Consider the following 17,548-nt stretch of genomic DNA (forward strand, 5'->3'; position numbering starts at 1 on the left):
CCATTCTCTGTCCTCCTACCACCTCTGAGGTTTTGTTCATGCGTCCTTCCTCACTGAATCTATTTATAAACTCATTGTGTAAATTAGAGTGTTTATACTTATTGTTCTTTTTTAAAAAGATTTTATTTATTTATTTGAGAGAGAGCGAGAGAGAGCATGTGAGCAAGCATAAGCAGGCAGAGGGGCAGAGGGAGAGGGAGAAGCAGACTCCCCACTAAACAGGGAGTAAGACATAGGACTCGATCCCAGGACTCTGAGATCATGACCTGAGCCGAAGTCAGACACCTAACTAACTGAGCTAACCAGGCACCCCAATTTATTGTTCCTTTTGACTGATTTTCCTCTTGATTATAGGCCATAACCTTCTACTTTTCCATATGTTTAGTAATTTAATCATCAGGTCTTTGCCATAGAAGGGTGTGGGGGATACAGTCTTTCTGCTTTTTGAAAATTTGCATTTAAAGCTATAAATGTGGGGATCCCTGGGTGGCGCAGCGGTTTGGCGCCTGCCTTTGGCCCAGGGCGCGATACTGGGGACCCGGGATCGAATCCCACGTGGGGCTCCCTGCATGGAGCCTGCTTCTCCCTCTGCCTGTGTCTCTGCCCCTCTCTCTCCCTCTCTCTCTCTGTGACTATAATAAATAAATAAAAATTAAAAAAAATATTTAAAAAAAAAATAAAGCTATAAATGTTCCTCTAAATACTGCCTTAGTTTATCCTACACAATATGAAAGGCAGCATTTCAATTGTCACTTTGCGTTAAATATTTAATTTTCTATGATCTATGAGTCCATTAGAAATATGATTCCTAATTTTTAAAAGAAGGTGGTAACCTTAATTCCTTCTTTGTTGTTGACTTTTAGCTTAATTTTATTGAAGTCATAAAATATGCTGTGTACAATTCTGGCTTTTAGAACTTTGTTGTGGTTTGCTGTATGGCTCAGGATATGCTCAATATTTGAAAACATTCTGTCTGTGCTAGAGAAGAATAGAATTATTGGGCACATTGCCCTGTGTATGTCTGTTAAGTCGAGCCTGTTCATAGTTTCAAATCTTGCATATCCTTGTTGAATTACTTGTTTATTTCTGGGAGAGGCATTTAAAAATCTATCCATTATGATTGTGGATGTATCTGTTTCTCTTTGTAGTTCCATCCATTTTTGCTTTATATATTTTGAGGCTTTATTATCATTAGGCAAGTACAAATTCAAACATTAGACTTTCCTGGTGAATTGAATCTTTATTTTCTGTACTATGAAGTGATTCTTTTATCTCTAGTTAACACTTTTGACCTTAGAGTCTGTTTTGGTCTGGTAGTAATGTAGCTACCTCCGTTTCCTTTGGGGCTGGATTGCTTGATACCAGCAAGGCATCCTCATGGTTTCCTTCAGCATTATCTCTGTATCCAATGGGGAGCTTAGAACTACAGTTCCCTCTTTTTTCTTCCATGATTCTGGATTGAATTCAGCCAATCAGGGGCAACTACACAGGAGTTGGAGTCTGGATGAGAAGAAGCAGCCATTAATCTTCTTGAAAATCATCCGGTTGCTTTCCTGAAAGCGGATTTTCTGTGAAAGCAGCTTGCTGACCTTTGCTCCTTGGTCTTTATCACCCAGCGATTTCAAAGATCATGTAAGCCTCTAATTCCCTGTATTAAATAAAGCTCCTTACTTAAAAGTGTCTAGAGGCTTCTGTTCTCCCAACTGAACCCTTACCGAAACACTTGATATTTCTTCTTGCAATCTTTTACTTTCTAATAGATTATTAGATCTATTAAGGATATAGATTATATCCTTATTTTTAGATATATCTCTTGTAAAAATAGAACTAGATATTTTTATATCTGCAATTGTTAAATCATCATTTAGCCATTTACATTTTATTTACATACTAAATTATTTGAGTTTAAATCTACATTCTTGGGGATCCCTGGGTGGCTCAGTGGTTTGGCGCCTGCCTTTGGCCCAGGGCACGATCCTGTAGTCCCGGGATCGAGTCCCGCGTCGGGCTCCTGGCATGGAGCCTGCTTCTCCCTCCTCCTGTGTCTCTGCCTCTCTCTCTCTCTCTCTCTCTCTCTCTCTCTCTCTCTCTGTCTATCATAAATAAATAAATAAATCTTAAATAAATAAATAAATAAATAAATAAATAAATAAATAAATTTACATTCTTGGGATCCCTGGGTGGCGCAGCGGTTTGGCGCCTGCCTTTGGCCCAGGGCGCGATCCTGGAGACCCGGGATCGAGTCCCACGTCGGGCTCCCGGTGCATGGAGCCTGCTTCTCCCTCTGCCTGTGTCTCTGCCTCTCTCTCTCTCTCTCTCTCTCTCTGTGTGTGTGTGTGACTATCATAAATAAATAAATAAAAATTAAAAAAAAATAAATCTACATTCTTATTTTGTGTCTTCTCTTTGATCTGCATGTTCTATTTTCTTCTTTATTTTGGATTGATTATACATTTTTCCCATTCTATTTTCTCCTCCTCTCTACTAGCTTGTAGGTTATATACCATGCTTCTAGTCTTTCAGTGGTTACCCCAGAAATTCAAATATTCATTCCTAACTAATGAGGTCTTGAGCTCTTCAGGATGTATAACCCTCATCCCCAATAATATAAGACCTTTAAAACCTTTTAATTCCATTTACTGCCCTAACTTGTATATTATCACTATTATTTATTTCAAATATGTCTCACATCCACAAATCACAATTATTTTTATTTTATAAAGTCATCATATTCTTTCTTGTTTTTCATACTTTCATCTGGCTCACCTGGGATTTCCATGTGAAGGTGTACTGATGGTGCTTCATTTGAGATTTCCTGTAGTGAGGGTGTGCTGATGGCAAATTCTCAGATTTTCTCTTTCATTAATCTTAAAATGTTTTATTTTGCCCTCATTTTTTTGACTCTTCAATGAAGATGTATTTCATTTTCATACATGATACAGTCATGTGGGACATAATCTCAGTTCCAATGATCTCTGTGAAATGTGGTTTACTTGACCCAAAAAGGTATAAGCAGGCTAAAGAGAACCAACCAGGAGTTCTGGCGATGCGGTGGGTCCTTCACAGAGTGTCTCTTCTCTTCCCACCAGGTCATCACATCTTCCCTATGCATCTTCAGCAGAACTTGCAGGCTTGGAGCTGAGAAATCATCCTTGAAAGGTCTAGCTAAATTTTTTTCTACCAGCAAGTACATGTTCATTGTCACAAATTATATCATTTGTCTATGAACATTAACAAAAATTCACTTTTGAGTACTTGCTCTGTATTCCTGCTATATGACATTTTATCACTGCACAGGTATGGAGTGGTGCTGTGTCACTGATCCTAGATGACCAAGATCAGTAACAAACTGCTCTGCCACCAGAAGCTCCCACTACAGGTGTACAACACGTTAAGTGAGGTGTCTCTGTATTCACAATGACACTATAAAGTGTGACATCTCCCAGCAGATCCATAGGGGCATCTGGGTGGCTCAGTTGGTTAAGTGTCTGCCTTTGGCTCAGGTCATGATCCTAGAATCCTGGGATCAGCCTCCCTGCTCAGTGGAAAGTCTGCTTTGCCTCTCGTCCTCCCTCTTCCTTTCCTTCTTTCTCTCCCTCTCTCCCTCCTCCCCTCCTCCTCTCCTTGCTTGTGCTCTCTTCTCTCTCTCAAATGAATAAATCAAATCTTAAAAAAAAAAAGAATAACAGGTCATGAAAAACAAACATCTGACAAAGTAAGTACTTCAAAAAAGGATAATGAACCATTACTTGAATGACAGACCATGTCATCATTTTGTTTGATAGAAAGTATGTCTTTCCTGATATTCATCAATATTGATGGCAACGCAACAGAGATAAATATTTTAATATATTTTAATATGTGCCCACACAAACATACAGTTTCAGTAGTTAACAAATAGTTAAATAAATGCTAGCAGGCTTTAAAAGCATATGGATGTTGCAACCAGGTGATAAACCTAGGATTATATATTATAAAATCATTGTCCATTGCTTGCAAACCTTTGCAAAGATCACAGATCTTCTAGAACATCTTGATGAACAAGGCAGTGATGAAAGACCTCTCCTAGTTTGAAAGTCAAGTCTCACCACAAGAAACAAAAATGTCCATGAAGGATGAGGAAGAGAGCAGCCCAAAGGGAGCACTGGAGTTGCAGTTTATTTTCTTCTGGTTTGAGCAAGCAGTTGGCACCATGCAGGCAGGTGAGGGGGCCGTGGAAGAGGAGAGGGCCTGTGAGGGGAGGAGAGGGAAGGGGAGGGGAACATGTACTCAGACTGGGGCGAGGTGAGTTGGAGGAACCGGTGAGACATTCAGGGACCAGACAAAAAGGTAGGCAACAGGACATACCATCTGACATTATGAGAAGAAGCCTAGGTTCCAGAGAAAAATTTGATTTGATGGGATGAGCACTGGGTGTTATACTACACGTTGGCAAATTGAATTTAAATAAAATATTTTTTTAAAAGAGAGAGAGAGAACTTTGAGAACATCAAGTAGATGGTAACTAATACCAGGGATAGAGGAGATCGCCCATGGAAGAGAAGAGAGACAAGGAAATGCCCCCAGACTGAAGGATTAATGGAGAAAACCCAGCAGAGGAGGTAGACATAATTTCAGGTTTCTTCAGACTGTTCATGCAAAGAATCCCCTTGTCCCTTTCATCCAGATTCCCCAAATGTTAACATTTTACCACATTTGCTTTCATTTTTCCTCCCTAGCTATTCACTGTTTTCTGAACCATTGGAAGGTAAGTTGCAGACATGATGCCCCTTCACCCCCCAACACTGAATGTGTATTTTCTAAAAACAAGGACATGCTCTTCCATATACTTGGCAGCACAATCATCAAAATTAGGAATTAACACTGATATGATACTATCAGATGATAAAATACGGACCTTATTCATAGTTCACCAACCAATGGTCTTAATGTTCTTTGTAGCAAAAGAAAATCCTGAAGCAGGCAGGGCATCAGTCGCCCCGTGTCTCCAGTGAGAGATGTGTGTTCAGATGTGACACGTGTGCTGCTGCTCAGAAGCTCCACCACGCATCCCATGAAGAATCCAGCCAAAATTTCCTGACAAATGAGGAGGCCACAGCGCTTTGGGAGAGCTGAAGAGCTGTGATTCCCTGAGGGTACGGTAGATCTGAGGCTGGTGAAAGAGGCAACCCTTGGGAGAGGCCTCTTCCCTGATTTAGGAAATACCTGCAGTGAAAGACACAGGTGCAGGAGAAGCAGTGGAGTGGGTGCCACGGTGACAACCAGGGGTGTCTGCAGCACACAGGCTGGGTGGGTCTCAGGGGGAGACCGTGGGACCCTGGAAAATAGAAGGGGAGCTTCGTAGGCCTATTCCTTGAGGAGAGGAAGTCCCAAGACCCAACCACTTGGAAAGATGTCTGTAGCCAGCTGGTGCCCCTCCAGTGGTGTCTCCACAGGTGGCACAGTTTCCGCCAGAGCCAAAGTCAGGAGGATGGGGAAACAGTCACCACCCTTTCCAATGTACCTCCTGCCCCATCAAATACCCTGAACTACAGTGCAGCTAAAGGGAGTTCTTTTTGAGACAACTAGGGGAATTTGACATAGAATGGGAAGTAGATGGTACCAAGGAATTATTGTTAATTTTTTTTAGATGTGGTAAAGGCATAAGGGAGGGTCTTCTCTTAAAAAAAGAGATACATGCTAGGGCTCAGTCAGTGAAGTGTCTGACTCTTGATCTCAGCTCAGGTCTTGACCTCAGGGTTGTGAGTTGAAGCCCCACATTGGGCTCCACGCTGGGTGTTTTCTGTGCTTTTGTGTCCTTTGAAGATTCTCACATCAAATAAAAAGAATAAAAAGAAACATAGGTCACATTCCCCGATGTTTAGGTCAAAGGACACATGAGAGGTAGGACAGTGGTATCCCCCAAATCATTCCCCGGCAGCAACAATCAGGGATTACCCTGCCAATCTCTTGACTCAGGCTGGGTTCCCCAACCCTCACAAATTGGGGAACAGCCCTAGTTCAAGGGTCTCTGGCCTGGTGCTGACCATCGTAAGGTGCTAAAGGTCTTATCCCTGTTTCTCCCAGCACAGCCTGTGAAGTATCAGGCAAATACAGGTAGGTCCCTGTGGCTCAGCCTGACCTGGGAGCATTCTTTTTTTTTTTTTAATATGTTATTTATTCATGAGACAGAGAGAGAGGCAGAGGGAGAAGCAGGGTCCCTGCAGGGAGCCTGATGCGGAACTTGATCCCAGGACCCAGGATCCCAGGACAGCAAACCCTGAATCGAAAGCAGGTGCTCAACCCTGAGCCACCCCCAGGCGTCCCCAGGATGCCTTCTTCAGGTGGTCGCACAGATTCCTTCAGTCCCCTGGGGCCCTGACTGCACCACGCGACCCTTGTTAAAGGATTTCAGCTCTCACTTGCTCCTTGAATCTTAATTCAAATGTCAGTGCAAGAGAGCTCACGGAGCAGGCCCGTGACACGCTCAAACCATCTGCATTAGTATTTTCCTCCATCATCTTGACAGTTGAGAGTTGGCAATATTACAATTCAGATGACACTCCGCGTTTGAAAGGAAAATTATGGTTTTTCAGGATGCAGCTGGTGTGCAAGTGAATAGGATGAAGTTTTTGTGAAGCTTTTCCCTCGTTTTGTGATATGAAGATAATAAAATGTAGCTTCAGCGCGTGGCTCTTACTTAAAAAGAACCACCAAAAGGGACGGATTGTGGGGAACAGAGGCAAACCAAGCATTTTGTCCCACAGTCATCATTTTATTTTATTTTATTTTATTTTATTTTATTTTATTTTTGTTTTTATTTTTTTTATTATAAATTAATTTTTATTGGTGTTCAATTTACCAACATACAGAATAACACCCAGTGCTCATCCCGTCAAGTGTCCCCCTCAGTGCCCGTCACCCACTCACCCCCACCCCCTGCCCTCCTCCCCTCCACCACCCCTAGTTCGTTTCCCAGAGTTAGGAGTCTTTATGTTCTGTGTCCCTTTCTGATATCTCCCACACATTTCTTCTCCCTTCCCTTATATTCCCCTTCACTATTATTCATATTCCCCAAATGAATGAGAACATACACTGTTTGTCCTTCTCCGATTGACTCACTTCACTCAGCATAATACCCTCCAGTTCCATCCACGTTGAAGCAAATGGTGGGTATTTGTCGTTTCTAATGGCTGAGGAATATTCCATTGTATACATAAACCACATCTTCTTTATCCATTCATCTTTCGATGGGCACCGAGGCTCCTTCCACAGTTTGGCTATTGTGGACATGGCTGCTAGAAACATCGGGGTGCAGGTGCCCCGGCGTTTCATTGCATCTGAATCTTCGGGGTAAATCCCTAACAGTGCAATTGCTGGGTCGTAGGGCAGGTCTATTTTTAATTCTTTGAGGAACCTCCACACAGTTTTCCAGAGTGGCTGCACCAGGTCACATTCCCACCAACAGTGTAAGAGGGTTCCCCTTTCTCCACATCCTCTCCAACATTTGTTGTTTCCTGCCTTGTTAATTTTCCCCATTCTCACTGGTGTGAGGTGAGGTGGTATCTCATTGTGGTTTTGATTTGTATTTCCCTGATGGCAAGTGATGCAGAGCATTTTCTCATGTGCATGTTGGCCATGTCTATGTCTTCCTCTGTGAGATTTCTCTTCATGTCTTTTGCCCATTTCATGATTGGATTGTTTGTTTCTTTGGTGTTGAGTTTAAGAAGTTCTTTATAGATTTTGGAAACTAGCCCTTTATCTGATATGTTATTTGCAAATATCTTCTCCCATTCTGTAGGTTGTCTTTGAGTTTTGTTGACTCCACAGTCATCATTTTAATAAAAAAGTGAAGACAGCAAAAACAATCAGTTATAAACGATTTCTTCCCTGTTGGGGGACTTACCATTGTTATTGCTGAAGACACCACTTGGCAAGGAGCTCTCTCCGGCCCAGGTAAGATATATTCCTTGCAGCACATTTGCACTTTACCAGTGGGGCAGGAGAAACCGCCCTTCACTCTGTTGGAGGGAACTGGGCTAAGGTACAGCCTGCAGGGAGCCAGAACTCTCCGATGTCTCCAGAAGTTTTGGAGCGAAGTAAACAGGATTTCTCACGCGTGGCAAACAGAGGCAAGGCAAAACAAGCAGAGGAGCAACGTTCTCAAGCGTCTTTCTTGGTCAGCTCTGCGCACTACACCAGGGCACCTGCTGCAAGGAGGACCTCACACAGGCCAGGCCCCTGGGAACCAGCTCCTTCAGTGCTCGTGTGGCTCAATTTCTTCCTCGGTCACCAAGTAGCAGGTGTGTGCTGATGCCTGTTTCACCACCAGCCCTCCAGGGGTAACAGCCTGCCATGTGGCATCTGCCCATTGCTGGCAGGTAGCTACCCCACCGTGGCGGATTTCAAGTGGCCAGGGTCACGGCACGGTGGCGTTTGCAGAGCCGCACAGCAGCCCCCCGCTCATCGTAGGCGTCTCCACCGCGAGGAAATGACAGCACAAGCTCAACAGCATCGAGCAGAGGAAAACGTAGTCAAAAAATCAGGAAGTGATGACATTTGAGTATTTATTACCCATGTTTTTAATACACTTGATTTCTGTGTGATACACTTTAGTCGTAGGCTTATATCTTTTAATTTTTGATGATGGCTGTGTTTAAAAAAACAAAACAAAACACCAGCTCACTGAATTCCTGAAAATGCTAACAATCCAGTCTCATGGGCCAGGACGAGCTGGCTCCAGGACACCACTGGCACTCCGGAGACTTCCCCGGTGGGATGAAAACACGCCAGCCACCTGCCTAATCCTGTCTTCAGAGACCTCTGTTAGTTCCGCAGAGGGATGGAGAGCCCCGGCCCCCCCTTAGAGGAGATGAGCATTCTTTCTAGATGGGAGATTCTGGGCGCCCCACTCCACAGGCGCAGGGCGGCAGGATAGTAGCCACTTTCCGGGCTCCTTGCATCTGATCTCAGGGCTGTCATCGCTGCCAAGCCCAGATGGTGCTGTTGGGCTATTGGAGTTCCCCGCACAGCCTGGCCTTCTGCACCCCCTCACCCTCTGTGTGACAGATTTAATTCAAGTCCCTGGCACCTCCTCCTTCCATTTGATGCAAAGCCAGCAAACCTAATACAGGAAAAGTCGAAGAAACCAGGTGCTAAATCATCCAAGGGCAGGCTGCTTGCCAGCTTTCCAGACTCCCCGTTGTCCAAGGCAGGCTTTCCTTCAAACACAAGTACATGAAGCCAAATGCACCACCTAGATCCTACACTCTAGCATCATAGAATCTCCAGGACGGATGGAACCTGCCCATCGTTAAATAGCTGCCAGGCCTCCTCGCCCTCCTCCTTCCCCAGCTGTAGAGCTGCTGTGTGCCCGCTCTCATCCCTTGGCCCTGAGCCCTGATCGCAGGCAGGAGCCGCCCGTGACTGCTGACAGTGGGAACGAAGCTGCTGAAAGCTAGGCATGTGGTTAAGTGCTTCACATTCGCGATCGTGTTTATCACATTTATAGGTAGAGAAACGAGGGTTTGGCCAGATTAAGTGACTCTCCCAAGGTCACACAAGCCATAGGTTATGTGGTCAGGATTTGCACCCGGGATGTCAAGCTCAAACTGGCATTATTGACCTTAGCCCATGTTGCCTTCCACTGACAGTGAAGCCCCTCACAGTGGGGCCTCTGGTTGCTGTGATGCCTGGTTAGCGTAGAATGAGTGGAAAATGTACCACCCTAAGCGGTGACACTGCAGTTCCTCTTGAGGAAGGAGCCGTTTTTGCTTTTTTTGCTTAAGAAAATGCCTTTAATAAGCCACCCATTGGAGAAGAGGAACTCTCCAAGGTAAGGGCATTGGCAGAAATCAAATTAAGAAAAGGACTGGCCTCACTGCTGTCCAAGAGCACTTAAGTGGTTTTGGTTTGCCCCAAGCAGAGAGACAGGTACTTGTGGGGTAGAAGGTGATGGGCTCCTTGGTGATGTATCCAAAGAACCCTTTATGGAGGGGGGGGGGTATCGTGTCTGCATTGCTATAACCTCTTGCTTCCTCTCAGGTCACTGGAGCACACACGCACACACATATGCTGGCACGTTTGAATTTTGTTGTGTGCAGAAATGGGAGAGGGAACTGAGCTTCGTGTCATTGATGCACGGCAGGGAGGAGACCCCGTCATTGCCTAAAACGAGGTAACAGAAGTCTGGAGTCAGCTGGGACTGCCAAAATGTCAGCGCCTTAGAGAGCAGACATCCAAAGGCCCAGTTATCAGATGTGCCTGGGTCCCAGGGGGTACGTGGGCCTCAGCTGACCTATGGGCTACAAGAGGGAAGAATCTGGCCTTGTGGCTGGGCTGCAGGTGAATGCACCGTGGGTTTGAAGTGGAAGGAGACTTTTGACTTTGTGGCCGATTGCAACTGGAACGTGTGCATCCATCAGGATCCCCCGGCAGGAGTGCCCGATGGGAGAAGTTTGGGACCTCCAGGCCGTTGACCTCCAAAGAGGCCCACAAAGGCCTCCACACATCCAAGACATTCCACAGCGGGGAAACGTCAGCTAAGTTGGGGCCCAGGGAGCCTTCGGCCAGCTCAGCAGGGCCTTTCCTTCTCTCATCCATCACTGACAGCGTGAGGTGGGGCTGAATGGGTCTTGGTGGGTCTGAAGGCACAGGCCACATGCCAGCTTGCACCCTAGAAAACCTCATATATGCATGCCTCTAGGACTCATTCAAAGCCATCCAAGAGATAAACCCTTCAGAGCTGGCGCATCAACACCATGTTGATTGAGAGCAGAGGCCCAGCAGGACAAAGGGCAGAGGGGGAGTCCAGGGTGACAGCAAGTGCTAAGCCCCAGGGGAGAACAGAGCCACCTCTGGCAGTGTGCTGAGCCTGAATGGGGAATGGGCCTACCAGCGTCCCCACCCTGCCGCTGACTAGCTCTTGGCTCCTGGGATTCAGATCCTCCATCTATAAAATGAGGGGACTGAACTGGTGTCGGGAGTGTGGTTATTCCTGGGTCCACTTGTCAGGTGACATCCTCAGTCTTGCCTCGGAGGCACGGTGAGCATGAAATGGCACAGCGAGACTACCAAATGGGCTTGGGATGCCAGCACGGGGCCCAGGAGAGGGCCACACGCTGGCATGGGAACCACACCTGGAGAAGGGAACTGAGAAGCTTGAAGGAACAAAGTGGTTGGACTCGAGGGAGTGTTCTAGAAGGGAGGGCTGCAGGGTCTGGCCATATACTGGGAATGGCAGCATAATATAGTTTTAAGGAAGGATTCCGACAACATTTTCCTGAGATGGGGAGGTCTTCCAGGTGGAAGCATTTTGAAGTCATAATCTGACCTCGAGTCTCAGAGAAAGTCAAAAACAGCACGCGGCTTGGCCTAATGGCTGTAGCAGCAGATGGGAGGATGCTAAGTCCAGAGACAAGATGACAGTCGTCAGGGCTCGTCCCCAAACATCTGCAGTCTGACAGCAAACAGAAGCCTCACCTGCAGATGCAAAGGAAAGTACGGAAGCTGAGGTGTCCCGTTCTAATGGCTTCGGATTCACTTGGACACGGCCCCTCAGACCCACCTCGGAGAAGGTGGGTGCCCAAGGCTCACCTGCAGGTGCCTGCAGCAGGGCCTGCTGTTACTTGGGGGATCCTGGACCCACCCCCCCAAACCGCTTCCGTCTCCCTGGGACTTGCATCAAGACCAGCGTTCCTCAGGACTTGAGCAAGTGCCGAGGCAGGTCTCTCCCACTTCCCCAAGGTCGATGAGAATCCATGTAATTCATTTTCTTTATACAAAACAGTTTCCGAGACCCCTACCTCTAATGAATGCGTGTGCATGATTCTTTCACTGAAACAACCCACGGAAGAGCCATTTCTTCTTCCTTCCGCCTGGAATCCCAAATGATCCCAATTTCTTATTTCTCCCCCTGCAATGTCACAAAACCTTCCAAGACCTTTCTCCTTCCCTTTCCTCCTCGCCCCATCCCCAGGCGTCACGGAATCCCCTCTTAGCTGGGAGCAATGAGTCTGGAACGGTGATAGTAAGAGCTTATGATCCACTCACACAGTTTTATCAGATGTTACAGCCCCGAAGCCCCAAGACCACATTCTTGCAAGCCCCCACCCCCCAGCAATCAGATACCATGAAGACGTTTTTCCCAAGTGCAGAATCGTATATATTCTGAGTGACGGAGCTATTGGCATTCAAGTTTTGACCAGTTTCAAGATGCTACTATCAGATAATGGGAAGACCTTATACAGACACTGCAATTTATGTTACAGAAGGAAGACTGTTGATATAGGAGAGTCAAGAGTTCCAGGTTAGATACGATCCATCCAGAAGGCTGTGCGAATACACGAGAGCCTTAATCCTTTCAGGTGGTAAGGCCTCTGAGAAGCTGCATCCTTTCTCATGGTCTAGTGTGCTAATGCCAAGAATCCATGGCCTTTTTCTTGACTCCCTCAGAGGAGGGACGATGAGAAACTTCTAAAGCCAGATGCGGGAGGTATTCTTTTACCACCTCCCACATGATGCACAGTCTCATTAATTAACTCACTTCAACCTCAAAGCAGCCTCAAGAGGTAAAGGGGCATCTCCCCTATTGGAAGAATGGAAAAATGGGAGGCAGAGTCCACCTGCCTGTACAAGGTGAGTCAGCTCTTTAAGGGGAGAGCCAGGACCAGGATGTGGCTCTGTGGCCACATCTGTGGCTCCTTCCAGCAGCCTGGCGGGCGGCCGTAACAAGTGTGGCCCAGACCCGCGACCAAGGCTCCCAGGGCCCATGGCCAGTGTGGGAAATCCGGGGAGGAAGCTGTGATCCAGGTGCGATCTAGCTTTCTCTGCTTCCAGGCAGGGGCTAGATCTCAAGCAATGGTGCCAAGGACTACAGATGTCACTAGCAGCTGGAAGCACCCTCCAGCTGCTCTGCTCGGGGCGGGGCCTGCTAGCATCCTTTTAGATAAAGTGGGAGAGACTGGGCTTACAGTGAACAGTGGGAATGAGCGAATGCAGCTTCCAGAGGGTCACCACTTGGTTCAGATGTTTACGTAGAAAGCATTTGGACAATTCCAACAAGAACAGACCTTGAACTATCCTTCTGAACCCACCCTGAGTGGTAAAGATAAGGTAAATGTCTTAACCTGTCTAAAGGTGAAGTATTTATCATTTGTCAACTGTACAAGACACGTTACTAGAGTTACAATTGAGTGGCATGCAACCTAGGCTGGACTGCATTTAAACTACAACTGTGTAGTGCGGTATCTCCATTACATGGAGCCAAACGCTTTTCAACTGCGCGTTACTTGGTGAGATGTGCTTTTAGCCACAATATTTTAAAAGCCAATTTCTATTTAAATGTGTTGTGGAAAAAAATGTACTAGTTTTGACTTTGTACACATTTTACATGTACAGCAGAGTAAGTACAGGGATTTATACACCCAGATGGGTGTTGCTGCCTTCACACTAGTCACCTTGGGAAGATGTACGTGTAGTCCAGTGAAGCTGACCTTAACTCAGACTATTTCTAGAGCCTTCCTTGGAAACTGTCCACTTGAAAGCTTGCTTCCTCATTGTTGTCCTTTATGGGTAGACTGGTGTTTTGAGGGATGATTTTTTTTTTCTTTTTTGGAACAGTCGAAGAGCATTAGAAGGTAAGTCTGATAAAGAAAATGGGTGATGGAGCTTGGAACTACCTCTGGGAAGGGTAGTGTGAAAAAATGAAGTCTGACTATAAGGCTGTGAGGCATCTTTCCTTGCAGGGCTTCAGAGATAATCCCAAAGACGACTTCCACCCATTCTTGGCACGTGCAACATCACAGCTCAAGAGTATGGTCTCCCAAGGAAACAACACAGATTATGATAACTCTTGAGTGCTTATGTTTTAGTGTATTTGGTTAAAAAGGGAGCCTTGCTCACTCTCATCATACTTCATTAAGTGGAAATGGAAAACCCACCTCCGCGATTTCTCCCAAGGGAAAGATCATCATCTGCTGCTTCAAGAGTTAAAGTGAAAAGCACTTGGTGTCCTGTCCACACTATCCAACCCCCTCCTCCCCTAAAATGTGCAATGAGTAATTCCTGAGTCTCCCCAGTTTGGAAAAGTGGGTAAGGACCGGTCTCTGGGACCTGGCTAGGACTAGAATGTCAAGGGGATTAGAGTGTGTTTCCAATGGCTCTATCTACCCAACAGGCCCACAACACCAATGTATACAAGAGAACCTCCTACAGCTAAGCAGTACACAAAGTTTTAGGAGAGAAAGGGGGAAATGATTATCTTCCAGTAAGCTTTCTATGATAAAAACCCACCGGCTGCTGGATGACAAATGAACAGAGTCCATTGACAAGAAAGTTCATGGCATTCAATTCTAGTGCACGCAGAAGAAAGAAAGTGTGTGGCCACTAGCTCGTTGAAGTGCATTTCCAGCTGAGGCCAAAGGCAGCAAAGGTGCAAGAGGCTGCTGGGGCTGGCATTAGTTGAAGCAGGGTCTATAAATTCGGAGTGGCAAAGCAATTTGTAGAAAGCCCCAGTTACACAGCAGGTACCTGCCAACCAGTGAAGTCAAGTAACGCTCAATCTCAAACTTTCTACAAAGTGCTTCGTCGAAAATGCTAATGAGGAAGCTCCCTAAAACACCATATCCTGAGTGTCAGAGAAATATGGCCAAGATGGTGATTGACGGGGAGCAGAGACTGAACTGTGTATTCTTCAAGCATCACACACACACACACTTAACGAAGGGCACATTCCATCTCTTCTGCACCGGCCTCCATCCGGTGGTGGCCTCCGAGGACAGTACTTCCGGGAGCCCTTCCAAGTCCACGGGCTCTGCTGATAGCAGCCAGAAGCAGCGACAGAGTCAGCGCCTTAAAAGTCAGCCGTGGTATCCAAGTGCTTGCGGCAGACACCGATCCGTCTCAAGTTGATCAGTCGGGATGTTGCTCGTGGTGAGTGTTTTTATTTCAGTCTTTGTAAAAACTACAAAGCTAAGCCGTTTGCTTAAATCACCGTTAGAAAGAATGCGGAGTGCCCAGATGGGATTTCTTAGTTCCTGTGCAAATGAAATCACGTTAGTCCAGATTTTATTCACTCAAAACTATAGGGAAGCTGTAGGATTTGGTTTAAATGCTGCCAAAAAGCAGGAATTCACTTAAGTTTTAATTCTGAAGCAATCCTGTTGTTAATGTTGTAGCCGGGGTCGGGCAGCATGGGGGGCGAGGCCCCCGTGGTGCTCACTGAGGAATCCCGGATCTCTCCCAGTTCAGGCTCACTCTCACTAGAGGTAGACCCATTGTTGATGGCGTAGACGCTCTCTGCGACTCCCTGAGCTGAAGCGCAGCCATCTGGCTCTTTCTTCTCCCTGGGACTGGACAGTCCTGGGAGCACAGCCATCTTGCCAGTCTGCCTATTGGGCAGCAAGGACATGGTGTAGTCCGCGATGATGCCACCCACGTCTAAATTGCACGCCTGGTCGAAGGCTAGGAAGCCGACGTTGGCGTTTGCCTCGCACACCACAAAGGAGCCGTCGTCCATAATGAGCAGATCGATGCCACAGAAGTCCATGCCCAGGATGTTAGATACCTGAATAGCCAACTGCTTGCCTTGTTCTGTCAGCGGGCACATGACGCCCACACCACCTGCGGGGAAAGCACAGCGACATAATGGTGACATCAGACACTAGGGCCATGCTGACCCTTCAGAGAAGAGATGGGGCGGGGGGGGGAGTGCTGAGGAGAGGCATCTCCTGAGGGAGATGGGCATTCTTAGTACCCACAGAAGATCCGCTTGGAAATCAGGATGCCCTTTGGGAAAACAATAGGGTCACTGCTTATTTAGGAGTTTTAAAAATGTTTATTTCCTCTGACCTACCACTAAGGAAATAGTCTTACGTAACGGGAAAAAAAGCTGTATCACAAAGACGGTGTTGGCAGAGGTACTTAAAATCCTGGAGGGGAGCCTGGGTGTCTCAGTCGGCAATCGGCTGCCTTCAGCTTGGGGTCACGTTCCTGGAGACCCCGGATCTGCTCAGCGGGGAGTCTGCTTCTCCCTCTCCCTCTGCTCCTCCCCCTGCTTATGCTCACAGTCTCTGGGCCTCTCTCTCAGATGAATGAATAAAATCTTAAAAAAATAACATAAAATACTGGAAAATAAAAATCCTGGGATATAGCAGGCACTCACTAAATATTTGTTGGTGAGTAAATGAAAAACTAGAAACCTCTCACAATAGAAGGAAGCAGCATATTTTATAATCATGAATAATAATGCCCATTGAGAGTTTGTTATCCCACGGAAAAATACTTGGAAGGATTAAAGACTGCAGCATGACCACAACCGTGCCAAAAGACATTGCCAGAAAGAACAATACAGAAATGTTAACAATGCCTGTCTTTAACGGACGGGATTAATGATAAATATCTTTTTTATTGGACTTTGCCGTATTTTCCAAATTTTCTACATGAGAATGCATTCCTTTTGTACAGAAAAAGGCAAAATTAACATTATGTTGGGGCGCCTGAGTGAACCAGTCAGTTAAGCATCTGACTCTTGATTTTGGCTCAGGTCATGACCTCAGGGCCGTGGGACCCAGACCCACATCAGGCTCCACGCTCAGCATGGAGTCTGCTAGGGATTCTCTGTCTCCCTTTGCCCCTCCCTCCACCTCCAAAATAAATTTAAAAGTCCTTTTTTAAAAAATTAATATTATATTTTAGGAAGAGGGAGATGGATAGGCTTGTGAGACAAAATCCCATACCAAAGATAGTCTGACTGTCCTTACCTACTACGAAGCTAAGACCTCCATGGAAAGACTTAACAGTCTCCATGGAAAGACTTAAGACCTGTATTCTCAGGTCCAAGGATTCATGCCTTTTCCTTAACGCCATCCCTTCTCCACCTGCTAGAATGTATAAGGAAAAGGCTATAAAAGAGTTTTAGACTAGCTCACCAAGGAGAGCAACATGGGCAAATGGCAAAACCATCTGGTTCCTACGTACTTAAAGAATGCATCTTGTAAGGTGACTACAAAAGACAACATAATACACGAGGTTCAACATGGTGGCACCACACACACGCTAATGAGATGAGACTGCGTCTTGAGTACTTAGCACTGTGTCAACCTGAGCCTGGCATCTGCCCCCATCACAACCACTCCATCAAGTGTCCTGCAACGATCTGCTTTCAGGTCTTCTCCTTTGTGGGGCCGTGAGCCTCTCTCATTAATTACACACGTTCTTGTAGAGTCCGCTTCTGCCAACTGCTTAACCAGTATTAATAAAGGAAGAGCCGAATTGGTGTCTCAGTCTCTTTATTAATCACTAGCCTTGGTATACTCACCGGGGCATTTAGGATATAACCGTGGGCACTTTTTTTTTTTTTTCTTCAGATTAGCAACATACACATTCATTCGATGAGGGTGACAATAGCTTTTTGTGATGGGGACAATAATTTATCTCTCTCCTGGAACATCTCCATCCACCATAATAGAAAACAAGATTAACAATAGGTTCGTGGGATGGTGTTATGCATTTGATCCAAACATGAACTGCAGCTTTCTAATAATATCATACATATAGGAAAAACCCAATC

General features: G+C 46.0%; 1 protein-coding gene across 1 annotated transcript in view; it reads right to left on the reverse strand.

The window, feature by feature from the left end:
- Positions 1-13,831: 13,831 nt before the first annotated feature.
- The window catches only part of RIMKLA (ribosomal modification protein rimK like family member A), a 33,793-nt gene continuing 30,076 nt past the window's right edge, over positions 13,832-17,548 (reverse strand). The window contains exon 5 of the mRNA XM_055341572.1: positions 13,832-15,600. Within this exon, the coding sequence (XP_055197547.1) occupies positions 15,110-15,600 (491 nt within the window). The 3' untranslated portion in view covers positions 13,832-15,109. The remainder of the gene's footprint in view (positions 15,601-17,548) is intronic.

The sequence above is a fragment of the Nyctereutes procyonoides genome, unplaced genomic scaffold, assembly GCF_905146905.1.
Source record: "Nyctereutes procyonoides isolate TBG_1078 unplaced genomic scaffold, NYPRO_anot_genome, whole genome shotgun sequence".
NCBI classification, from domain to species: domain Eukaryota; kingdom Metazoa; phylum Chordata; class Mammalia; order Carnivora; family Canidae; genus Nyctereutes; species Nyctereutes procyonoides.